Source organism: Chenopodium album, chromosome 24 (assembly GCF_948465745.1).
Source record: "Chenopodium album chromosome 24, dcCheAlbu1.1, whole genome shotgun sequence".
In the NCBI taxonomy this organism is placed as follows: Eukaryota; Viridiplantae; Streptophyta; class Magnoliopsida; order Caryophyllales; family Amaranthaceae; genus Chenopodium; species Chenopodium album.
In genome coordinates, this window is record NC_137857.1 from 4,742,609 (window position 1) to 4,770,021 (window position 27,413).

The following is a 27,413-nucleotide window of genomic DNA, read 5'->3' on the forward strand; positions in this document are numbered from 1 at the left end:
ACTCTGTCTGAATTTGAAGGAAAAAGGGTCAGTATTTAGGGGAAACAAGGAGAGAGAAACCTAGAGAGAGAAACTTCTGCAACTCAAGATCAACGATCATCCATTTCGACGATGGTGCTTCGATTTTTCTCAGCGTTTCGATTACTCTTCTCCTGTCGAACCAGGTTCGATTGCCAATTGTCTCCTCTTATTCTTTCCTTTCTTGATAATTAATTATTTGGGTTTTCTTAATTTCCAATCAATTTTAGGGTGGAATTACTTCAATTTGCACCCCTTTTGTTCGACAAGGATTGTGATTTATGGTTTTGCAGAATTTTGTTTTGAAGGAAGTTCGTCAATGGCGACTGTCAATTTTACCATGCTTCCAGAGTTCCAGGCTATTCCCTTTCTTGCTCCTCCTGTAATCGCCCTAATCACGACACTAAGGTAACTTCTTCCTTTTTCTTTTCCAATTTCGGGTTTTCCAAGCGTTTGAGATTTTTATTCACCCAAAATTTTAATGTCTGGGTAATTTTGGGCCTACAACGATATTTTGTTCGTTGATTTGGTTTTTTTTTTTTAAATTATTCCTGGTATTAATTCGGTTTTACTGGGTTTATTTTTGGTTGATGATGAAAGCTAAATTTTTAATATTTATTTGATTGGATTGTATGTTTGTTTTTTTGTTTTGTTTTTTTTTTTTTTTTTTTAAAGTTCATTTATTGGTTCTTTTTCATTATCTTGGAAATTACATGTGTAGATATGTGATCAATCTTCTGTGAGTGAAATCAAGTCTGTCATGCAAAATTTGCTTCAAGGATACCCTCTTCACGGTTTGGTAAATGAACTAGGATTTCTTTCATTACGCTATTACCTTTTTGTTTTACCTTCATATAACTCTAAATGCTCCCTGTCTAATAATCTAATTTGCTTAACTGCTACATGTCAATGATGCTGGCATTCTTAAAGATATTTGAATTACAACTTATGAAGGATAAATTTTATGTTTTTTCTGGCTAACAAAAATGCTACTATACTCATTATAGTTGCGTTGCTAATAAGCTTTTTCAAAATTTATATTCTTTCAGCTCTGAGCTAAATTGTTCTGTACTTCTGTAAACTTATTGGGAACTTATGCCATGATAGGGTCAATGTTGCCTCATGACAGAGTCAATGTTGGCTCTGTTAGAGAAGGTAATGAAATTAATGATTTGGGAGAAAGTATCTGGAAATTTGAATCTCTTGATCCTGAGGTAAGTACTCATTATTGCACTAGAATTATTCTAATAGTCATTGCATGTTGAGTATTGCTTGACCATTTTTTGCTTAGCTAAATGGCGTGCCTTTCTAAGTTTCTCTTTATGAATTCATCTTTTTGTGCTGTACAGTCATTGGCTCGCATGAACAAGAAGGACTCGTGGCTGTTTTGGTGGAGCCTTTATCTCACAGTGAGTGAAGCTCCTCATTTCATTTTATTTTCTTTAAAAATAATGTAGTCCCTTCTTGCAAATAAATATCTATCTATTTTTTTGAGCCATTACAAATACAAATTAAAAGTTACTAGGTACTCTCTTAAAATTACATCCTGTTCCTGAATTGGTACAATTGCTTCCTAAAATAAATTTGTTAAGGACTTAATGAAGTATACAACGGTTCCAAACATGTCTATCTTATATAATTTGGGATGCTGATTTTGGTATTTTGCTATCTAAGTCCAGGTTTGTTGTTTTTCCTTCTTTGTAGGCTGCTGCCTGGATCATTCTCGGAATATTTTCTCTGATACGGTTTCAAGCAGATTATCTCCTTGTTGTAGCAGTGTGTTTGTCTCTCAGCATTGCAAACATTGTTGGTTTTACTAAATGCCGCAAAGGTGAGTAAAATCTGTGTGCATCATTGTTGATTATCTGAACTAAATTAAAAGATAGTTATGTGTGGTGTCCCTTTTTTGGTTGCTTAATCTGAGGAAACTTCTAAGTATATAAGTTCCTTTGTGGATGGTTGTATAATCACTTGGTCACTAGAATGCAATTAATAAGGTTCCTTTTGCATTTCTATATGCAAATCAATTTGCAATTGGGTTTTTTTTTGGGAGGGGGAGGGGGAAAAAAGAGAGCCCTCAGTTTTATCATGTATGTTGATATGATCCATTGCAAAAGAAGCTTTATGTTGATAAGGAGTTAATATATGAGAATTATTTTGGGGTATGAGATGACACATAATTGCATTACTGATAATTTGCAGCTAATATGCCTACTTGTCTTGGTGCATTTGATTCCTCGTATTGCTGGTTCTTCTTATGCATGCTAAATGGTGATTGACCATCCCTTTTGTATCTGTTCTATTAAGGCTGTTGCATTTGACTTACTAAAAAATGATTCAAATAACTATTATACAGGGTGCATCCTATGAATGAGAGGTTATTAGATTCCACACTTGACGTTATCATGGTTTTGGGATTCAAATAATGGTGTGAAGAGGGAGCAACCTTTTTGGATACTTGTCCCCCTCTTCTTCACCTCACACTCTGTTTGTATTTAGCAATCATGCCACTATTTTGTTTGTGTCTTATGTTATGATTGAAGTTAACTGAGGATCCAAAGGGAGAAATGTAATCTACTAAATAATTAATTGGTTTGCATAATGACATTATATATAAAGAAATATAACTTGAAACATCATATGACGTGTGGAATGCATACAACGATATTTTGTTCATTGATTTGGTTTTTTTTTTTTCAATAAAATCAGGAGGAAGAATAAGCAAGATTTGGTGGATTCGAGTTTAAGGTGAAGAAACTCAGGTAATATTGCATGGTTGATCTGTGTTTTTTTGTAAAAAAAAAAAAAATAATTTCTAGAATGTAATGATTAATTTATGATGTGGTTGTGATTTGTGTGTTTTGGTTGATGTTTGTGTTTTGTGGAATTGATGGAATTTTAATTTGATTGATTGAGAAACAAGCTCAGTTGAAGTTAGGAAATTTTTTATGGAATTTGAAGTGTTTTTAGTAAATTGGTAAATGAATTGGTGAGAGTTTTGAGTGGTAATTTTACACATTGATTTTTTTGTTTGAGTGGTAAATGAAATGGTACATAACTTGATTTTTTTGTTTGTAATGAATATTTTCAATTAGCTCCCCCCTCTCCCCAAAATAAAGTTGAGTTGTACCAAATTATTATTTATCTCAAAAGTTTGTATTAATTCCATGTATTTTAATTCAGGTATCATTGTGAAAAATCGTTATTGTGCCTTTTTTGCATAGCTGATCATTTGAACTACAAAATTTATCAAGTTCTTTAAATAGGTACGGAGAAATTAGTATTGATAATGAGTTCTTTGACATTTAAAATTTGTTTTCATATTACTTCTTTTTTTAATTTGTGCCAAAAAGCAGATAGAGGTTCTAAAGGTCAATATAAGTGACAAAGAAGCTCATTCGAAGGCTGGGCTTGTTATGAGGGGTTGTGGTTCAAATGCTGAGGTAATTGCATATGTACATGGAGTGGTGTGTCATATATGATGGTTGTATTTTTTTTTTCTTTCATAGGTAACTAGATCAGTCTGAGTGTCGGGGTGGGGTGGGGTGGGGCATGGGTATTGAACTTTGCTGGTATTGGTGCTTTTTTTGTTATGTCTATCATTTTTCCACCGAAATTCTCCTTTTTCTCTTCAATATTTGTTTGGATTTTAACTGATTTTCTTTAATCTTGGAATGGAAATTGTAAGATTAGTCGAGACCTTTGATCTTGGCCTCTTGGAGTTGATACTTCAACAAACTAATATAAGAATAAAGGTTATGATACCCTATAAGGCTTTCTAGATTAAGACGTGATGTTTTATAGTGAAAATTATCTTAAGAAGGTTTTAGGTATAAAAAAAATCACCTTAATACTTTACAAGTGTATGCAGGGACAGAATAACAAGTTTCATGTTTGACCTACCTTGGTGCCTTAAATCATGGACTAACTCAATTTTCTTAGATGTTAGATGAAGAAACTGATAGTTTGAATGTTTAAGTTGTAGTACTGGAGTCGGTTTTGAAAAAGCAGAAGAGGGAGGAAGAATGGGCTTTGGCCAAGGAGGATCAGGATGTTCAGAAGAAAAAGAGGAGTTGAAATCAGGAAGCTGATCTTTAAGAGGGCTGAGCGACGCTAAGGAATACACAAACCAGGTCTGAGTATGTTATTTGTGGCGTCTATTCTTGGTGTATGGTTATTTAATTAAGTTTCTGATTAAACTTGTTTATTGTTAATCGGGAGAGGGAATTGATCTGTCTCACAGGGGAGACTAAATTGAAGGATGGATTCTACGTCGAGCCAGAGCCAAAGCTCTTATTTATCATCCGTATTAGAGGGTGGGTGATCAATTATTTTTCAATTAGTTAACTATGATAGTTGGCACTTAGGATAGAGGCAGAGGTGTCCAATTTTACTTCTCTAGCTACCGATCTTTTAGATGCTAGATTTTCTTTTCATGCTTCTTAATAGATAAAATGACACTTTATTTTGAATAGTCTACTAGGGATGAGGCAATTTGTGCACTTGATTAGCTCCAGGAGTCTGAGTCCGAATAAAGATCTTTTCGGTCTACGGTTCATAGATTAATGTTGACGTGGGAAGAGATGGTTTGAGCTCTACTCTTCTTTCATTTCTTATTATAATTGTTTCCAATTGTATTTACATGGTTCATAACGTTGGAATAAGAAGAGGTGGTTCTTAAGAGGTGTTGGCTTGCTCAATATTGGAGTTTATGTGTACGATGTGGTAATTGATTAATTTAGCAAGACCCTGCTGACATCTAATTATTGTTTTTAATTTTTTTTTCCCTTATAATGCAAATAATGAAAGTTGATATATGGCTCTATACATTTCTAAGGTATCTATCCAGTCATCACAGAAGCTAAACTCGAATATTGGTCATCCTTTTCCCCTCTACCTGTCGAGAATGTTATTGCTGCAGGACCGAAAGCAAAGGAAGACAGTCCCTCAGGTGCAGAAATATTGTTCTTTTTGTTTATTATTACTTCAATAGATCATTATATATTGCTTCTGAGTATTACTTAAGTAATTAATTTTGTTCTGTCTCTTATATATTTTGCAGAATTCCTCGACTTTCACTATTTTACAAATTCCTCAGCTCTAGATTACATGTACAAGCTCAATTTTTCATCACTTTATGCTCACAAACTTAGAACTCTTTGTTTCATTGGTTTACTGATACTTTTTTTGTCCTTTTGATTTCATTGGGTTTTCATCTTCTAGGTACTCTTCATTTTTTTTTTTTTTTGCACTCAATTTTGTTCATTAGATTACTTGTATCATTGTATGTACAGATATCAATATAACATGAGATTCTTAGTTTTCAACATTTCATCTATACTTGGCGCATATATGTACTCTACATTATTAGAATATATACACGCCCAACATTTCGATAATTATTGTTTTGCATATTATTAAATGAATTAGTGTTATTACAATTTCTATTGTTAATTAAACTGTGGTTGCTGTAAGATCAACAATATTTACATACGGAGATTAGAGGAATAATAAAAGGGGAGATTCTAGACAAAGACGGAGGAAACCATCCTTATAGAAGGAAGATATACAAGAAATCATCTTTAATGTAATTGTGGAATATATAAATAAAACTTTTTAAATTTTGACAAGTCATAAATATTGTACAATTCTTCTACATATAGAGAAGAGGATTTGACATTAAAAAGCAGATGTTGACTAAAATTTGTAAAACCATCAAAGTATTTTGCAAGGATAATTTTTTTAAAATTAGATATTCTCAAATTTGCAAACCTTACATTTGTAAAATTTGGAGTCTTTCCAATATTGGTGAACGTGGTTAGTATCTCCTCTATATCCCAGAAATTTATTTTTCAATTATTGTAGCTAGGAAATTGTTTAACTTAAATACTTTTTTGGATTTACATGACAGAGAGAGAGAGTTTAAAGCTATGAATCCACTAAAAAAGAGCAAGGAGAAGGAGAGTTTTGGGAAATAAAGAAAAGGGCTAGGAGAGAGATAGAGTAGAGTCAAGAGAGGAAAAGGGACCAGAGGGAGAACGAGATATGTAGATAGAGAAGGCAATGTCGAGAGGAAGTGTTAGCTAATTTGTAGCACTAATTTGTATCACTTTCAATAGATATTTTCCCATTAAAACTTTATCACTAATCCTAGCTTGTTAATACTACAAATTCATGTGTATCATTGCTATTATAAAATTCGAACACACCACGAATATCACAATAACCGAACACAATTACGAATATCACAATAACCGAACACAACCACGAATTTCACTTATCTTACCGTTGGGGGAGCACACGCACCGCGCGTGCTCCAACAACTAGTTCAAACAAAAATAAAATGTAATTCTCACTGTCAGTCTGTCACACTTGTCATCTCAATTTCCCCCAAAAAAGTGGAAACTTTTTTTCAAAATTCACAAAAAGTAAACGCCCATTATTTTCTTGATTACAGTATTTATTTTAAATTATTATTTTTATTTTTAAAATTTGAGGAAAAAGACCTCTTTTTTCTCAATTATCATCATCATCAACAATTTTGAATCTTCTCCCCTGTTTCGCCGATCAAAAATATCGCGATAACAGAGGAGAGAGAAAATTAGGGTTTCAAATTTCACCATTAATGGCGATTTTATATGCTTTGGTAGCTCGAGGATCGGTAGTTTTGGCGGAATTTGTTGGAACATCGACGAATGCAAGCACAATTGCGAAGCAAATTCTCGAGAAGATTCCTGGTGATAGCGATACTCATGTTTCTTACTCGCAAGATCGATATATTTTCCATGTTAAGCGTACCGATGGTCTTACTGTTCTTTGTATGGCAGAAGATAATGCTGGACGTAATTGATTTTTCCCTCTTCTTTTCATTTTGATTGGCTTAGGGTTTTTTTTGTTCAATTGATTGATTCATTGATTTGATTTGATTGTGTTACATGTTAGGGTTTTTGTGTTGTTTGTGAAATTGTGATTGTTAATTTGTTATGGATTGCTGCTTATGCATTGCGTTGATTATGAATCATGAAGAATTTGATTGCAAGATGTTTGCTCTGTGTAAGAGCTTGATTTTGAGGTCTTTGGTTGCAGATGATGGGTATTCCCTTCCCTCGATCCCGGAATTAATTGTGAAAATGTTATGTAATGAAATGTTCGGAAAAAGTTGTCACTTTTTTTTTTTTTTTTTTTGATACATTCTTGGTTTTATGATTGGATTTTCCTCGATCACCCTATTAACATATAAGAGAGGGAGTAAGAAAACTTTTTTTAAAGTTTTTTATTTTTTATTTTTTTCCTTACTAAGGAAAGTTGTGAATGTGACATTGATCTTTATGGTTTAGAAAGCTTTTTGCTAGCAGATTAGTGGATTTTGAGCTAAACTAGTCAGGATACTTGTGTTTTGTACTAGGTTTGGGTTGGTAAGAGAAAGACCATATGTGTTTGTAAGCATAGGGGAGCATGCCCATGAAGGCATGAGAATAACTTTTGCCGCGTTTATTTGTTGTATTAGATTTTGACTGTGAGATTATAGTAAAAGTAAAGTGTAAGGAAGGTATGGTGGTTTGATTTTCCAGGTAGTAATGAGAACGAAGTAAAGTATGATGATTAATCAAGGTTGAAAATTTTTCTATGCTTGTTGATTTTAGGAGGTTGAAAATATTCTTGTTGTTTAAGAAATTGGTTGACAGAATCATTTTTTGTGTAATTTTTGATTGAATATTTGAAAGTGTTTATTATATAGATGTGTGTACTGTTACTTTGATGCAAATTAGTGGTGACTGATGCAGGAGTCTCTGCATTGTCAGGCTACCTGAAATGTAGAGATAATTCCCAAATAATAGAATACGGAGTTGGTGAATGGTGAACCTAGAGTTAATGAATGCTATAGGCATTATGCAGGATCTTTTATCTTTTGTTGAGTGTTAAAATGCTGATGTTGTTTGTCCAAAAATTGGCTCATGATATGTTGATATTTCACGTGTAAAGCATAATGTAAGGGTATCTTTTCCCTCTATTCTGATACACCTTAACTTTGTTGTACAGGAAGAATCCCATTTGCATTTCTTGAAGACATACATCAAAAGTTTGTGAAGGCTTATGGACGCTCTATTCATACTGCACCTGCATATGCAATGAATGATGAATTTTCAAGGGTCTTAAGCCAACAAATGGACTATTACTCAAATGACCCAAATGCTGACAGATTGAACAGAATGAAAGGTGAAATGGCTCAGGTATGGCGTGAATTCCTAGCTATTCTTTTTTTTATGTTGGGTAGTCCAACATTATATTGTTGTCGTCTTCTCAGTTTTACTTTGGAGATTGAGGCATTATCTTTGAAACCATTGCTCGGTTGAGGTTTCCATCATGAAAAGTTAGTGATAGAATTTTTGATAGATAAAGTGCTTCTTTACAGCAAGGGATCAGGGTTCTTAATTTGATAGTTTTGTCTATCTTTCCTAGGAATAGTGAAGTACATGCCTGCAAGCTGTTCTTTGGTGAAGCAATTTTCTTGTGTTGATGTTACTATAATGTCTGTCTCATTTTGGTGCAACAATTGTAGGTGCGTAATGTCATGATTGAGAATATTGATAAAGTTTTGGATAGAGGGGAGCGCCTGGAGCTGCTTGTTGATAAAACTGCCACATTACAAGGCAATACTCTTCGCTTCAGAAAGCAAGCTCGCCGCTTCAGAAGCACTGTATGGTGGAGAAATTGCAGGCTCATGTGAGTAAACTAATGTGAAATTTGATTTTTTTTTTTTTTTTTTTTTTTTTCAAAATTATGTTCCCCCCTGCAAATATGCTGTTTATGTTTGCGCTGGTTGTGAAGAAACCTAACAGGTAGTCACTAGTCAGTGGTGCACATTGGTTGTGTCTGACTAGACTTTTATATATGTGTAAGATATAATGCAATGCTGCACACCTTCGACCTGCTAACATTTCACTGCTTGTCATCTAATACAACTGTCTATATTTTAACATTAGACCTGTAAAGAATATGTAGGGAACCATTTGTGCAAACCTATCACTTGTATGTAAGACAATCGAATTTCATGACTCTAATTGGATAATTGTCTAGCCTCTAGTGCACTAATGATCAACTAAAGTTATTTTACTTGTTATATTTTATGCATTGCTTTTGCACCTCTTGAAAAATTTCAACCGTACCTAAATCTGAGTTTTTTCAATTCTTGCAGGTTTACATTGATTATCGTTCTCTTGATCATCATATACATTGTGCTTGCCTTTGTTTGTCATGGGCCTTTGCTACCTTCCTGTGTTTAAGCGTGTGGCTGAAGCATTTGCTATTTATCTTAATCAAAGTAGACACCTTCATCGATGGATTGATGCTTGCTGGGACATTGTCTGCAATTTTCTCGTGGTGATGATCGTTTTATTAAGATGCTCAACATGGCATATACAGTATAACTTATTGCTGTGAAATTGTTACTATTATTGCTTTATTTGTGTATATGCTAGGTTGCCTCCTTTTCATGTTCTCGTTTTTTTTTGGTTTTACTGGTTGTTTATCTCTTGGCTCCATTAATTCTTTCTTATTTTCACATAAATTTCTCGGGTGTACTATGGGTGGTGTGGTGTTGGCTGTCGCCGTGGTTTCTTGTTGGAGTTTAATTGTGAACATTGTATTTTTAGTATTTCTTGTCATACACACATTCAATATACAAGTATATGTCAATATGTGCAATGTGCATTGAAAGATGCCTTTGAGTTTCGTTTCTTACCCAGTCTTTACTTTACTCTTTCATTTGGGACTAATATGATTATATCACATGATACGCTTGTGTACAATATTACCAGATTTACCACATATATGCTTCAAGCTTGGTGAGGACTTAATTCCCTCCTTATTGCTTTGGTTGTGACCCCTTGTCAACTACTTTCTCACTAATGATTCATATTATCCATTTTGATAACTTTTAATTAATTATATTATACACGATGTACATATGAAAAAATAAATGATTAGATGGAATCTCGATAGCTTCGTTGTGACATTTATTCAACAACTAATATCACCCCTAAACTTTATTAATGGTAAAAACATACATTGACAAACATGTTAAAGGCCTGTTCATATATACAGAACTAAGTTGAACTGAACTGATTGGAGCTAAACTGAACTGAACTGAATTGAGCTGAAATGAATATTTTATGAGAGAGGGAAATTAAGAGCTGAACTGAATTGATTGGAGTTGAACTGAACTGAAATTAAGTAAATATGAACAGGCCCTAAGTTAATACGATAAGCCTAAAAATAAAATATCCAATTTCTCAATTAGTTTGACTACGCTCTCTTTTCTTTTATGAATATTTTTATTTCTTATTGGGTTGATAGACGACCAATCTAATCTAATATATATATATAAAGGGGAGTTTTTCCCCGAGTTTTTAGAGAGCCACATAGGATCTAATTTTCTTAGCGCGCCATGTAGGATTATAAATCTTAGTAATAGCTAATTAAATAAGAGATTATTAATTTCTTTTAGAATTAAATAATTCAAATGCCACGTAAGCAAAATTGGCGAATGAGATTTTTAAGTTTAAAATAATTAAATATTATCTTTTAATATTAGGAATTTTATCTAAATATATAACAAATTTTAGCTCATAAATACAAAAAAAAAAAAAAAAAATAATCAAACAAACCGTGCATCGCACGGGCTTCATCTAGTATTTTATATAAAGAGCAAGTTGATGGGGCAAGACCGGGAAGTCTAAATCAAGAGTGGCTTGTGTTCAACCTCAAGTGAGGTTGTTGTGTTTATCAGAACCAAAACTAAATACCAAAATTCGTACCAAATTATTAATATAAAAGTAACACTATTTTTTGTTTAAGAATTATTGACGTAATAATATTCTTTTTTTTGAAGAAAGTAACAATATTATTTAGTTACTTTTGATTTTGACAATCTCGAGATAGACGAAGCTATGAACCAACTATCCCATGAATGATGTACCTTTTGTCCATTACAAAAGTTTTTCAATTATTGAAGATTAATACTCGTACAGTTTTTGAAGTTTTGTAAACTTTTAGATTACTTTCATATTTGAATCAGTTGAAACAACATTAGTAGTTATATTCTCGTGACAATGTCGTGTATAATTTCAATTCATAAAATTCGAAATAATTTACAATAATAATTATAAAAAACACGTGGAATAATCCAAAAGGTTCAATTAAGATTATCAATTCAAACTTAAAAAACAAAAAACGATAACAAACAAGCGTTTCGATATTTGACTGAGCCACACAAAATCAGTATGTTATGTTAAGAATAACTTAAGATTGATAAACAAACATTATTGTCAGCAACCCTGTGTGCTGCACAAGAGTTTCTTGAGAACATAGAAGTGTGTCACTCTTCCTTTGCACTTCTTCACTTTCTCTTTCTTCTCACTCTCTCACTCACTACTTTACTACTCCAACACCCCAAAAATTATAAAAAATCCAAAATTTCAGTGACTTTGCTGCTACATGCAATTGATACAATCAGAAATTTGGCCCCTTTTCAAGAAATTCGCAAATTCAAATCCAAGACATTCTCAAGGTTTGTTCTTTTTAATTAATTAATTGTTGGTTTACTGATTTATGAATGATGTAATTAGGGTTTTGTTTGAATTTGCTGACATTGTTTGCGGTTAATTTTGTGCGGGGAATAGTTTTTGCGCTAAAAGATTTCTTTGTGTTACAATGTTAATGATAAAATTTTGATTTTGATGGAATTGAAGAATGTGTTAAATTGAAATTAATCTTGATTTTGGCAATGATTTCTTGATTCGTTAACCTAATTGCTGTGAATTGTGATTAGATTGAAGTTTCGTAGGGTTTTACCGAGGATGTTGGGCAATTGGGGGTGAATGTCTATCTATTTTGAGGTCCTTGGATAATTGATTAATGAAATTAGGGAGAGATATATCATGTATGCGCATTTTGGCCTTTTAGGGTTTAATGCTATTTCTATTCAACGTAAAGCTGTCAATTTGGCAAAAAAGGAGATGTGGTTTTATAGCATGTATTGCAGGATGGCATTTTTTTCGTCTTTCGTCCATCGAAAGCAGTGTTCTTTTGTTAGATTTGATCATCTTTGCGTTTGAAATTGATATTAGTTTTTGAGACTGCCTAGTAATTGGCTAATTATTCATGATTGGATTACTGGGTTTGACTTTTTTTGATGAGAATGCGGCACTATGGAGATTGTGTGGAAGTGCGGTTGAAGTTAAATCTAAGTTGTGGAGCCATTAAAGAATAGGATGCTAAAGGAATACAGAAACTATATTGCTAGGTTTGTAGGAGACTAGGAGTGTTCATGAGCGGGGTGATTGGAAAGTGAACTACCAATTTTAGAGTATTAGTTGGGTTATAGTCTCAATTTATAGACTAATTTACTTAAGTTGTGAACATGGGGTTATTGGCAGGACATTTGGTATTCTCGACCTTGAGTGTTTGGCCAAGGCTTTATAATCAGTGTTTTATGATTTAAGACTAGAATCTGGAGGAGGTTTATTGATTTTCTTTATGATCTGTGTTGCTGCCTTGCTGGGAGCCTGTGGCCTTTAAACCGAAAATTCATTTGCAAGAAGTGTCTTGGATGTTGAGTGTTACCTTTAGTGTTAACTGTTAATTTGGGTACTAGTAACTACTAAGATGAACTGTAGTTTGAAGTGTACCTCACCCCACTCCTCAATCTCAATTCTCAACATTAATTGTTTAGGCTTATTTAGAATGAAGTAGAAAAAAGAGTGTCTTAGGATGATCTACCACCAGGGATCTTTCTCTTTGGAATCAGTTCATGGTTCATGCAATGAAGCAGTCTTGTGCTCAACAAGTCTCCATTCAGTAAATCCAAACGTATACATAAGTCTTCTACAGTGATGAGCTCAGGCATAGGGTTCATTCTTCTTCAGTTCTTCTCAAATGTATTTATATTTTTTCTAATCAACTGATGTCTGCATCTGGCCTGTTGTGATCATACGTCAAAGTCTTAAGGAGGCCAACTTTTTCCACCTTTGACATTCCAATTTTCCCCCTTTTTTCCTTATTTTCTGGATCTTCGTGTATGATTATCACTATAGTGTGAATCTTCTTTCAGGCATATTTAGATCTATGTATTGTTTACCGATTTTCTGCACTTGGTGCTTTACTGTCTTAGCTGTTAGTTCCCATTACAGATTTTGCCTATTTATATTAATGTTTTTATGTGATGTACTGCATTGTAAATCATGGTGTGCTGTGCAGTGTTCTAATTTCAGAAGGTTGATGATTTTGGGCATTTTCCACATTTGAGTAATTATTTCATGCTGGATATGAAAAACTCAAACGAAATCAGTCTGTAGACAATAGAAGATCATTTTGCAAGCATAAATGCAGCCACCAGGTCCACCACGACCATTTCGAGGAGCCCAATATGACAAAGACATGTTTACTTTTTTGCCTGCGCAATTAAAAAAAGATGTTTTGGTTGATTCACCAAGAAAAAGAAAATTAATCTCCTCTGATCACCAAAACATCGCTCCTGCTTCAAATTTGATGCATGGCGTTTCTGGAATTTCAGACTCCAAGAGTTCTACCCCTTCTTTGGGACCAAGGGAATCATCACAGGGTTATTCTGATCATAGTCAATATTGGGATCCGAGCGATTATGCAGCAAAATGGCAGATGCAGTCCCCGAATCATAAAGTTCCTTCACCTTCATTTTCTCTCCCAGAGGGCTGCACTCATAAAACATTGAAGTTGCCGCCTTCAGGGACAGAAAATTTTAACCAACATGATAATTCTGAGCCAAATTCGAATTTGGCTACTAACAAAGGGTCAAATTGGTCCCCTATAGTGACTAAAGACTTTAGCCAGCATCAGAACCATGCACATGTTATGACTCCTATTACATTGGACTGGCAACCTCCTGTTATTCGAGACTCTTACCAGCACGAGATTCGCGAATCAAATGCAATTGTAGTGACTCAAAATACATCAAATTGGCTGCCTTCGATGACTCGAGATCTTTCACAGTATGGGAATGATGAACCAAATGCACATGCAGCGACTCGTAAACAATCAAGTGGGCCTCCCCCGGTGACTCAAAACCTCAACCACTATAACAACTGTCAATCAAATGCACATGTGGCAAGGGAGTCAATTGTTATTCATCCCCAGGAGATTTTGAGCTATGCACATCAAATGCCTGTTAAGCCAAGGGCTATGGCATCAGATCTTTACGAACAAGCATCCAAAATTTCAGGGGAATCACAAAGATTGCCGCAAACTGTTTTTGAGCCTGGATCCGTTGGTTTGGATGTAAAAGGCCGTTGTGAAGAAGAACCCTACAAGGTTAATTGTCCTAATAATGTCAAAGAATATGGTGATTCTGGTGGGGTTGTCGGATTTGACAGTGCTGAAGCTTATAAAGTTGGATCTATCTCTAATGTTAAGCAAAGTGAAACTGACAGTAATAAGGCGTCTGGGAACAATGTCAATACATCTGTCTACAATCTACAGCATGAAACTAATAATCTCCTAAATGTTTTGAAGCTTTTGAGTGCTGCTTCTGGTGTTGGTTTACCTGATAATAATGATGGTAATGTTCAAGGTTCTAGGCATGATGTTAAAATGATGAAATCACCATCAGGTTCTACTATTCAGAATCAAAACCATCTTTCAGCAGATACAAACCTGCCCACGAATCCTGATGATGTTCCTGTTCTTAAAAACCCTGCCCTGATTGGTGAAAAAGCATGTGCTAAATTAGATGATAAATCCAAGTCTGAAAATGGACCTTCAGCATTTGCTGAGAAGTTGTGGAATGGCACCGTTAAATTAAGTACCTCTGTTTCAGTGTCTGTCGTTGCGTTCTTCAAAAGGTTATTATATACTTTGGTCTCACCTTTTTATTTGATGTCATTGTGCTTTGAGTAGTTTAAAGAATTCAACGCTTCTGTTCTATGATACAGCAAAAAAGGAAATTTTCTTATAATTTATTGAAAAAATGTCTAACCTTCCTAGTAAGGTGTAGAAATTGTAATAAGCTGAAATGGTATTTCTCACAATATCAATTTTCATAATTGTTAAATACACAATTTTAAAGAGATGATAAGGGACGAAAGGAGTAGAAATTATAATAAGCTGAAATTGTATTGGACTAGGCTAATATGCAAGTTCAGCTGATGTTTTGTGTGTTGTTTAAGGAAAAAGGAGTCTTCTGCTAGAAGTTAATTGAATTGGACAGTTAGATTTTTTTTTTAATGCTAATTTAGTTGCTGACTTGTTTTGTGAACAGTTGTGGACCTGGTGGTTTATAATTTTATACTTCTAGGATGCAGTTTGTGTCACCTGGCAGCATCTGTGTTTTCTATTGTTGATTGGCTGTTTTACTTTTGTATGCACTCTCCAGTTTCCAAAATTAGAAGGCAGGGTGGAGGGAGGTGCCGAGTCATTGCATTTTAGTGAATTTTCTTTTTTGGGGGATATGTATATTGTGAAATTAATAATTTCCCACTTGCATCCTTTCTTCACTCTCTTTATCGCTTTCAAATGGGCTATCTTTTTATTGTGTGAAACTGACTATTGTCCACACTGAAGCTGTACTTTTGTTATGAGTGATGATCACTTTGTTTTAAATGATTTTTGATGATGCAGCTTTGGGCTAGTGATTGTAATGAGGTTGGGTCGGTAAATATAGCTGTTAATATATGCTGATTTTAAATTGTAGTGGAGAGAAGATGCAGGACTTCAGTTGGTCTGAATTCGTGGAAGTTAGAGGAAAAGTTAGATTGGAGGCTTTTGAGAAATATGTGCAAGACCTTCCTCGCTCACGCTCTCGTGGACTCATGGTAAGCCGAGCTTCCTGTCACTGTAGTTATATGCCTTTGCTTGCTGGTTGTAGAACATACTGACAAACGTAGTTTGCAGATACTCCAATTCCTGTTTTTTGTCATGATTTTGAGTGAAATGAAATCCTGTTCCTTGCCTATGTTTCATGCCAGATTCACTATTATCCACGATGGCACACACATGCAGACATGCGGACAACCTACAACTTCTGTCTACATCCTTGAAATACTTCTGTTTCAAATTGATCTTAACATTTATATGCACTAATTTTAAGAAAATTGGTGAATGGGTGGGATGGATTTAAGAAAAAGGTGGTTTAAGTAAGATGGAGAATGTTAAGAAGTAGGTAGGTTTAAGAAACAAGATGAATAAAGTAAGAAAGAGTGAGATGGATTAGCTTCTTTCTATTTGGATTATATTGGGGAAGGGTAGGGTTATGGAAGGATACAACTTCCTTTTTCTATTACGAAACCAATTCCTCTTAACATGAAGAAAAACAAAGGTCAACTTCTCCCTTCTAATCCCTCCCTCTCTTTTTCTAAATAGTCTACAATATCAATTGCTTCTAATATTGAAGAAAAACAAAAGGGGAAGAGAGCATCATAGCGTGGTCTTGTTAGAATTAAACTAACTAAATGATGCTTGTGTGCTTTGTTACGTACAAAACAATTTTAATTTTCCATGGATAGGGATTTGACTGTACTGCAAAACTCAATGGAAAAGAAGAATAACACATTAACACGAGATTCAAGCAAGAAAATAGAGTGGATTAGAATGCAGAAGGAATGGGATAAAGAATTCACTACAAAGCAGTGTGAGTGAGATTGAGATCTTCACCTATGGCTTTGTTATTATATCATTAAAAAAGATTGAGAGGGGAGTGAGAAGAAGTGAAAATAAAATCAATGTAGTTTTATGTAGTCCTTAATGTGATAACTGATAAGGGTATAAACTTTGGTACAGAGAACAAATCAGGTGGGATGAGTAATCTAATGGGTTAGGGGGCTAAAGGAGATGATAAAGGGAACTCTATGAAAAATTTGTGGCTGGAAACATTAAACCTTAGGCCTTTTGACCTTGTCTATTTTGGTTACGTACAATTTGTCACTCACTTAATTCTGTATAATTGTCACATTTAGGGAAAGAAAATTAGGAAGGCAACATTTGCCTTGATATTTCCCACTATTTTGTAATCTTTCATTTAACACTATTTGTAGTTAAAAGCTCTTGTATGTTTAATATCACTTTAGGTCACACCAGAAGGGGAAATTTGAGGAATGAAGCTATTTATTGAAACCATATGCAGTATATAAGTTAAAGTTTCCATGAAATTTTATTATAATGTTCTGACTTGGAGAAGTGTAGTTGTTGTACTGATGTAGAAATGGAATAAGTAATTAATGAGTAATGGCTAATGAGCTTGACTGCCCCATGATATATCATGGACTCGTGTAGGGTAGGGGTGCAAATGAGATGCTATGTTAACTAACTACTTGCAATTGCAAACAATCTCGGTCAAAGATTTGTTCTGTTAATAAAGTATATAACTTGAACAAAAACCTTAAGCTCGTTAAGTAAATGGCACAGTTTGTATTTTTGTTCATGTCCAATTGTAATTGGTTATAGCTCAATCAAACTTGAAGTAATCTTTGAACATCTTTATATATATATATTTAAGTCAATCAATCAAAGCCTTAATCCCATAAGTGGGGTCGGCTAATATGAACCAAATTTGATTATTCCGTGTAGTCATTGACATAAATCTTCCTCCTCCATCCCTTACGATCCAATGCTTCATCCTCATGCAAATCCATATACTTCATATCCTTCCTAACTCCTTCCAACCAAGTCATTTTCGGTCTCCCTCTCCCTCGTGCGAATTTAAAGTAATTAAAAAAATATTTTGTGAGACGTACACATGAAAGTTTATCTATAACCTTTTAAATCAAGTCCGATTAAACTCATTCAATTTCAAGTTCAGACTCGAAATACAATTAAGCATGTTTGTAAACAAAGCCTGAACAAGAGAAAATCTTAATGTGCCGAAGCTTAAGATAACTCAAACACTAACTATTCTTATCAAGCTTACCGCGATCATATTAAAACTTGGCTTTACTCGACTCATTTGCAGCTTTCTTATTCTTGTGCTGAATTCTTTACTGTGTTATGATAAGGTGCTGTCAAATGCTGCTTACCGCGGTCCTTAGGAAATGCCTGTTTCGATTGCTGTTAATATTACTCTTCCCAAAAAGGGAATCTGATATACATCAAGTCTATTTTTTCCCCCTCTCTATCTAGCTGCTGATTGCAAAAGACCCTTTTTTTTTTTCTTCCTTTTTTGGCAAGGATTTGATGTAGAGGTTTTTTTTTGGTTGGCTGAGAAGGGGAAAAGGAGAGGGGGGGGGGGGGGGGGGGGGTAGGAGGTTAAAAGGGTAATTTAAGGTGTTGTAATGCACTGTTCATTCATTTGTATAGTTCTCCTTAATTCATCCTTCTCTGAAGCTTGAGATTAAAGTGCTCTTGTTGGTTTCATTTGTGGAGCAAATGATATGATCTATTGGTGTTTGCTATGGTTTGTTCAGGATTACATTTAAGTCTTTAGTTGAGTGTTCAATTACTGCTATCCTTAGTCTGTTATCATGCTAGTTTATCCCTTATCTCTTTGATATGTGTTATGACAATGAAAGTTGAAGAGGAAGGAGTAATTGATGAAGAGTATGAGGAGATTTCGTGTAACTTAGAATAGTGATAAATCTCAGTAGGACAAATTTAGCATTTGACAGTCCATGGTGATTTAAGGTTTAAGCTTTTGTCAACTGCATTGGATTAGGGCTATGAATACTGAACCGCACCCCACTACACAAACTAAATCACCCTTGTTGTAATGACATTATTTGACACTGACAATTACTAAATTGACCCCTTACTGAACTGTTGTTCAATATTTCTAGTATTGACTGATTTATTATTATAAGCTAATTGATTCATATAATACCTGACTTGAGCTGACCTAAAATTAAATTGAATTGCTGATCATCTAAAATGATTTCCACAAACGATATATTTCCCACCTCTACACCAGCTTCCTCATTGTTCTTGATCCTTTAAAGACTGTTATTTTGCTTTTTGAATGTTAGAATAGATTTCAACGAGTATAGCTTGTGTCATTGAATGCTTTTGGTTGTAGCTTCATTATGAACGATTGTAAACAAACAACCAAACTCAACAATGGGAGTAATGGTGTTGAATAACAAACACTTCGATAGTGTATAATATAAACAACCCAAGCATCGACAACATAATGATAGTTAATGAATTGGTGGGCTTGGGTTTGATAACCTAATGTCTAGTGATAAATTCTTGCCACATTAATAGGCCTTGGGATGTCAAGTTGGTGAGTGTAACCATCCCTTGACTACCAACACAACAAGATTTCAAAATAGTCACATAATTGAATAAACTCATTATTTGGACTTTATAGACCTATTGGTAGGCCTATTATGGTTCCAAACCAACATATATGACCCTAGGAGACACCTACCACGTTTACTTCAATTTTATAAAATACTTTCAAATCGGTCCGAAAGCATGGATTATAATCTTCAGTTTTTGACAATTTTTGACTCTTTTGGGTCCGAAAAAGAAAGAGGACATGGTGCTTCCCATGGACTCTATGAGGGCTTGGGGGGTCATTTGGGTGGTTGAAATCGTCCATATTGTCATTAAACTGTCACTTTTGTTGATTATGTGTGCTGTTAAATTAGTTGGCTATGTGCGCACCTCCTTCAATGACTCAAGGCCACCATGGGCTTTTTGTAACTGGTTGTATGTAGTTCCAAAAAATATTATATAGCCCTTAGATGCACCCCTTATGATAACTTGAGTTTTCGATCCCAAAAGCTGAAATCTCTGAAAATGGTCCTATTTCATGTATTATATCTTTCAAATTTGGCCTTAAGAGATTGGAAAGATCAGTGTTTGAAAAAGCGCGCCTAGGCGCAAGGCGATAGGGGTTAAGCGCCTTTTTGGGTCTAGGCGAGGCGATTTTAATAAGAGCAACTTCAATGGTTGTAGCTAGGGACTTGCTTGTAATTTCAATGATTTCCTAGCTACTAGCTTGACCATTGGAGCTAGAAAATTCAATTAGCTTGGCTAAGCAAATTAGCCTTGCCAAGCTAATTTGCTTGAGAATTAAACTTTCCAAAATAAAATGTTAATTGCACCAATTAAGCTATTTTCATGTATTTTCTATCCAACATCTATTACTAAGCTAATAGCTAGCCATTGGAGCAAAATGTAGCTAAAATGATAATTAGCTTAAAAGCTTATGTGGCATGGCAAGCTAATTGCCAAATTAGCTTGTCATTGGAGTTGCTCTAAGGCGCACTTGAGGCACACCCGAGGCGCACTTGAAGCAAAATTCTACCAACTGTTTATATAGTGCGCCTCACTTCAAGGAGGGAGGTGCACTGAGGCGCGCCTAGGCACTGCATAGCCCTTATCGCCTCAGCGCGCCTTGAGCTTTTTTATACATCGGGAAAGATTATGCATTGAGGTATTTCCAGGGTTTCTAAAGGGCCTTGGGATGCCTACTTGATGCTTGAAACAATCTCATTTATGTCATGGCTACCCTTTTTTACTATGTATTAGGAAAACAATAATTCAATAAACAAAAATGAATGGAAATCTAATTATAGCACTTGTTTATATAGTATATGATCCTTTGGGACAACCCCCACGTTTTTTTCAATTTTGGAATTTTTTTAAAAATTGGATTGTAAGTGTGGATTATAGCCTTTGATTTTGGACAAAAATGGGCTTTTTTAGGCCCTGAATGGAAAGAGGTCAAAATGCTTCCTAGGGACCCTATGAGATCCCAAAAGACCGTTTGGGTGGTTGAAGTTGTCCACTTCGCCTTTTAACTGTGTGTTTAGAATGTTATGTGCATACATCCCTTTATTGACTCAAGGCTGCCACTACGGGTCTTTTTGTGACTAATTAGTGATTCCAAGCAACATTATATGACCTCGGGATGCATTCCTTATCATAACTTGATTTTTCGACACTAACTCTCGAAAACTCTGAAAATGGTCTGATTTGTGTATTATAGTCCTCATATTTGACCTTTGGAGTTCATTTTTTAAACCAACATATTTATGCATCGAGGTGTTTCATGGGGTTCCTAAAGGGTCCTGGGATGCCTACTTGATGTCCAGAATCCTCATTCATGTCTTGGCCCACCCTTCGTTGTTATGTCTTAAGGAAAACATTGATTTAATAAATAAATCCGAATGGAAATTTGTTTATGGTGCTTCCAATTTATAATATATGACCTTGGGGGACACCCCTTATATTCACTTTAATTTTGAAAAATTTTCTAAAAATGGACCAAAAGCGTGGATTATGGCCTTCAATTTTGGACAAATTTTTACTTTTTCGGGCCCATAAAGGGAAGAGGTCTGGATGCTTTCCATAGACCCTTCAAGGTTTTAGGAGGCTATTTTGGTGGTGGGAATCATTTACTTTGCTTTTTAAACTATCATCTTAGCCAAGTTACGTGCACACCTCCTCTTATTAACTCAAGGCCGCCTTGGGCTTTTATGTGACCAACCAGTGGTTGAATATAGTTCAGATAACATTATATGACCCCTAGTTGCATCCCTTATCATTACTCGAGTTTTCGACATTGAGTCCCAAATATCCAAAAATGGTTTGATTTGTGTATTATGGGATTGAGAAGGATTGGAGACCCTGAGCTGGAAATCCTGTAATGTCACTGATTGTAGCTTAATTACTTGTTTCAGTCTGCCTGTTAGAGTAGTATGAGCCTTCATATTCTCTATCTTATTTGTGAATTGTAGTAAAAATAAAATATAAATGAATGTCATGTAAAATCTTAACCTAGAAAGGAACTAAGAATAAGAAAAAGAAATTAAGGGTTGATATTTATGAAACTTTAAATCCATCTGAGAACACCAATAAGAACATAATGATAGCATGGTAAGTGCTTTCTCCATTCTGGTTAAAAGTCAGTATTTTCACTTAGTCATGATAGCTCAAAGGCTATGTCTTTTGCAAATTATAAATGTCACTTGTAATACTATGTATTCAGGTAATGCAGTGACATTCAAGTGATAGACCTACAGCGATGTGTAGATCTAGAGTCCTCTCACAAACTCACCATTATTTGGAAGTTTTTTGTGTACAGGGTTTAATGACTAAATAAGTTGCAGTTCCAGAAAGAATAAGTTTTAAGTTTTTACTTTGTCCTTTGACGCGTAGGTTGTGGGTGATTTATAGATTTTGGCTATAGGTGTGGTTGGTCTTATGATTCAGCCCATGCAGGTACTTCTTGCCTCACTAGGATCATAATAAGGATAATTCTCACTTTCTGAGGGAATTGAAGTTGGATGAGATGGTTCAAGAGTTGTTTGAGATTGAGTCAGTCAAAATTTGATTTAGTCCAGGGCTTGACTCATGCTCAACTCAAGGTTTTTTACATGGTCACTTGACTCGAAAAAGCTCAACTTATACGTAAATTATTCAAAAAGTAGGAATTTCTGTAAGAGATTAGACAATTGGAAATAAAAAGTCAAACACTGAAAACAAGCCTATAAGTACTATAACCATACAAACTATTATCTGCAGCACAAAAGCCGTTCTGTAAATTAATTTGTACTCTTGGAGCTCAATCCTGAGTCTTTTGAGGAGTTCTGTAATCAAATTCGGTGTAGCAATGTGGCATGTTATTTGTATTCGTAAACACTATCCAATAAATGAAAATTGACCAAAACACTTTGAGAAATTTGCCGTTGTGCTGCAATATTTTTTTTTTTTTTGGGTTGGTAAGGACAAGGGCTCTACTGGGTCAGAATTTCTCACGGGTCCTCTCAACCCGAGTTAGCGGGTTAGGCACTTTGGGAGTGAGGGGGGAGGGTAAGGGATTCCCCACCACAAAGTGCCTCTAGTGGGATTTGATCCCACGATTTCAAGGTTGGGAAATGTAAATCTTACCAAAGCTTGGTGATGTTTATTTTAAACTATCTTTTTCCAAACATTTGAAATTGTCATCTTACTGATCATAGTATTAAACAGCTTTAGATGCTCAAAATTTGCTTAACACTGCCCTATCTAATTTTTATCGATCAAGACCAAAGAAATAGCATGTACTTAACTTATGTTGCAATAGGAAACAATTGCCTGGCTTTGATCTTATTGATGACCCCCATCATCAAAGATTCATCAGTTAAGCCTTATTGATTTTATGTTGGTATCAAGTTTTTAAAACGATGCGGTGTGTATTTAGCAAATCACACCATTGTGTTATGACGTTATGTGGTTATGTAAATGCCATACTTATTGCTCTTTAGCTATTTTGAACGAAGTGGTCATCTTTGTCCATTTCATTTCTATAAAAAAATTAAAAGACTTATCAAAATTGAAGCGTTTATTGAGGCTCACGAGCATCAATCGAATATCATGAATTACACGTAATAAACAAGTCCAAAACTCCAAACCACAAGCTTGAGCTTGCCTCTGTTGACATGCTGGTTGAGCCAAGTTGAGGTTCATTGAGCCTAATTTGCATTGTTTACGAGCAGCTTGGCTTGTGACTATCTGTTTGTGGGGACTAAAAGTCTCATTAATTCCTTTCTCCCGCTCAGACAGTCTTCAGGGTAAAGATGGGCAGTACACTACGAATTCTCCTAAAACCGAATTAGTATGAAATGTCAGGCTTTACTGTCAAGCAGAAGATTGATCCCCCCCCCCCCCCCCCCCTACACACACACACACACACAAAAAAAAAAAAAAAAAAAAAAAATTGATATGCAGATTATCAAAAAGTAGTTTGAAGTTACCTCTGTTTCTTATTATGTGCAATAAAGTTATATTCTATGTGCAACAAAACGGCCTTACTGTGAATAATGTCTACTTACAATTTTAAGGATGTGAATTTTTTATCATCCAAACATATATTTATGACATTGATATGCGTCAGTATTGCTTCAAATGCACGGGGCAATATGACAAGAACTGAGGGACTTGAGAAGTTTCAGTACGGAATATTAGTAGATTCTGTCTGTTGCATAAAATGAAGTTAAATGCTGATGTCTTTGTCAATATATCTCATTGTTGCTGCACACATTGAGTACTTTCTAGGCAGGTTCATTCTTTTTCTATGCTTCCTCTAAGTGACTTGACAATTCTAATGCTGTTCTCCTGTTTATCTTGGCACAAGAAGACAATTACTGATAGAAAATTAGTTGCATCAGAGAATTATAGTTTCTTTTTCTCTTATCTTTGCTTGGTGGGAGATATTCTAAATAAATACTCGTTTCGCTTCAAGTGGACTACTTCAATGGGGCAAAACATTTTTGGATTAGTTTACTAGGGGCAAATAGTAATAAACTTACTAGGTGTAAATAATTATATATGTAAGTCTGTCTTTTCTCGAGACTGCAATTTAACTTATTACAATATTATTAAGGAGAGTTCTCCAAAATTTACATACAAGATGTAAGCTCAGAGATTCATGTGTGTGTGTGTGTGTGGGTTTTGTTTTGTTTTGTTTTTTTTTTTTTTTTTTTTTTTTTTTTTTTTTTCGTGGAAACTCAGAGATTCATGTTGCCATTCGCAATATCATTTTCTTTTTCCCTGTTAGAGTCAAGATGCATGATAGTCAAACACTTGCAAGCTACTCTTGAATATTGTATATTGTACATAATTCTTTCTATATAAAAAATGCTACTTTGTGTCTTATGCTCTTCTCAACCTTCTGAATGCTTAATGCCCTTCGATTTCAGGTCAAATTATGTGCAACAAGTAGCTGAAAGTTTACTTAAATCATATACATGTACTTTTTCATTAAGACTTTTCATCTGTAAGTTTAAAAGATCTAAAATCTGAATCCAGGTGATGTCACTTTGCTGTAAGGAAGGTTCTGATGATGCTGGACATAAAGGCATGAAGGAGGTAACAATTTACCAGTTAAATATATAAGTGACATTTACAAATTGCTTCAGAATTTCTGAGTTTATCTTTTGTAACAGATTGCAAAGAAATACAAGGAAGGAAAGAGGGTTGGATTCGCAAAGTTGTCTACTGATGTTGATCTCTATATTTGTCCTCATAGTGATGCAATAATCACTATTCTAGCAAAATACGGCTTCTTCAAGGGAATGGCTGCTATTAAAGACAAATCTGATCCGCTTATTGGTTGTGCTGTGTGGAAGAAAAACTCATCCGCTCCTGCCACAAAAACAGCAGAGGGTAATGCCCCACCATTAGGTCAGACTTCTAAGGAAGTTGCAACATCTGAAAAAAGTCAGACTCTGATTGAAGGTGTGCAAAATAGCAGAAGAGACAAAAGTCCGGAGTTTTTGGCGTCACCTCAAGTCAATCATGATAAGCAGTCTATAGTCACTGAAAATTTGATCTCAGTCAGTGGTGCCTCTAGCAAGCTACCAGAGTTTAAGACTGATGTGGAACCAAATAACCCTATTCCACCTATTCCTCCGGTTTCCTCAAAACAGCCTGCAGATAATTCTGATGATGATGATCTACCTGAATTTGATTTTAGAGCTACAGTTTCTCAGGCTCCAGTGAACAATACTTCAGCTGTTGCGGCACCCATATCTGCTGAAATGAAGTCAATTGAAATGAAGTCAGAATGTTCGACTGCTTCTGTCCCTGTGCCAGATTCTCAATTTCAACAAAGTGCTGAGAAATATTCTGAAGCACAAAACCAAAGCTTCCCCCCAACTCAAGAGCATAATCAAATTGGGCATCTTCAAGGACTAGCCCCACAAAACATGGGGCAGCAAAATTTCCTTTATCAAGGAGTACAAGGACTAGTTCCGCAGAATGTAAATCAATATTCTGAAGCACATAGACCAAGCTTCCCAATACAGGACCAGAACCAAGCTGGGCAATCTCAAGGATCAGCCCCACTAAACATGGGGCAACAATCTGAAATGAAGATTCCTAGTTTGTCTGTACAGGATCAGAAACCAATGGAGAAGGGTGCTGCTAGTTCAAAGCCAAGAAACCTTTTCGACGATGAAGATATGCCTGAATGGTGCCCACCAGCTTTCTTGAAGAAGAGGGAAGAAGCAAATAAAAAGACAGGATCCTCGTTTTCTTTTAGCAAACCCAAAGTTACTGATTCAGGGTTTGCAAATTTAACTTCTGGTTGTCTGCTGCCCCTGCCTCCACCTCCACCTCCTCCCCCATTGACCCATATGCAGCTTGATAGCAAAAGTCACCCAACTGCCCCTCATCTTCCTAATCCAGCTTCCAATGGTTTCTCGCATGAAAATTCCACTGCTAAATCTTCCCAGATGCAGTTCAAAGAGAGAGACTACTGTTCTACCCGTCATGTTCCCCCACCTCCTCCAGTTGGTATTCCAGCAACCAATAATTTCATGCATCATAATCCTTCTGCACCAGCAACCCAGATGCAATTTAGAGACAATAATCCAGCTGCTATATCATCCCAGATGCATTTCAACGAGAGAGAGTGCCGTTCTGCGCCTCATGCTCCCCCACCTCCTCCAATCGGCAACCCAGCTACCAATAATCTCATGCATCATAGTCCAGCTGCACCATTGAGCCAGATGCATTTTAGAGACAACAATCCAGCTGCTTTATCATCCCAGATGCAGTTCAACGAGAGAGAGTATCTTGGCCCCCGTGTTCCCCCACCTCCAGTTAATAACCCATACCAAGCTGCTAATAATTTCGTGCATCATACTCCAGTTGCTCGATCAACCCAGATGCAATTTGGAGACACAAATTTCTCTCCTGCCCCTCGTCCTCCTCCACCATACATTGATAAGCCCACAAACAATGGTGCCATCCATCAGAATCCCGCCTTTCCTCCAGGTTTCGCACCAAGTCCTGCTTTTAGGCCTTGTTTTGATCAGCCTGGTATGACAAATCCTATCCATCCTCATATTCGGAGTACAAGGCCATGACTTTCGTGTGTTTTCTAGGGTGGTTGGAAAGAGCAATAGAAGGTATTTATAACTTTGTAGAGAGATGCCTAGATATGGAGATAGAATATAGTTTGAGCAGAAACTGACAGTAGTTTCAAGTTGTGTAAATAAGATAGAAATTAATTTTCCAGCCAGTAAATTTCTGTACTTTGAAAGTCTAGTCTCAATGCTAGTTTGCTGACATCAGCTCATGCACTATTCTCAACTCCATTGTTTGAAATTTTATATGTAACCTCTATATTATACAGATTTGGCAGCATAACCATAGAGACAGAATTGCTTCTTTTACAAAAAAAAATTATACTTCGTTAACCATGAACTGTTAAAATATATAGTAAAATTTATTGAAGGAATTACAAAAAACTCAGTACTTTATATTAGAGCTGTCAAAAACTGAGTAGACCCGAGAACTTGACCCGAACAAGCAATGATCTGAACCCAACCTGTACCCGGACAATGGGGTGAAACTAGTGACTTATAACCCAACCTGAACGTCACCATATGTTAACCGACAACCGATTTGATCCAATACTTTTTCACCTGAACCCGAAC

The 27,413-nt window shown here is 35.4% G+C and overlaps 2 protein-coding genes across 2 annotated transcripts; both read left to right on the forward strand.

Moving 5' to 3' along the window:
• Positions 1 to 6,453: 6,453 nt before the first annotated feature.
• Positions 6,454 to 9,775, forward strand: LOC145611226 (vesicle-associated membrane protein 711-like). Its single transcript, XM_081666527.1, has 4 exons — positions 6,454 to 6,860; positions 8,059 to 8,249; positions 8,579 to 8,742; positions 9,215 to 9,775. Exons 1-4 carry the CDS (start codon positions 6,644 to 6,646, stop codon positions 9,300 to 9,302), a joined length of 660 nt encoding a protein of 219 aa, XP_081522653.1. The 5' UTR covers positions 6,454 to 6,643; the 3' UTR covers positions 9,303 to 9,775.
• Positions 9,776 to 11,356: 1,581 nt separating this feature from the next.
• LOC145612427 (uncharacterized) lies at positions 11,357 to 27,108 on the forward strand. Its single transcript, XM_081667800.1, has 5 exons — positions 11,357 to 11,587; positions 13,276 to 14,894; positions 15,743 to 15,863; positions 24,778 to 24,837; positions 24,915 to 27,108. The coding sequence occupies exons 2-5, from the start codon at positions 13,402 to 13,404 to the stop codon at positions 26,838 to 26,840; spliced, it is 3,600 nt and encodes a 1,199-aa protein (XP_081523926.1). The 5' UTR covers positions 11,357 to 11,587; positions 13,276 to 13,401; the 3' UTR covers positions 26,841 to 27,108.
• Positions 27,109 to 27,413: the final 305 nt, after the last annotated feature.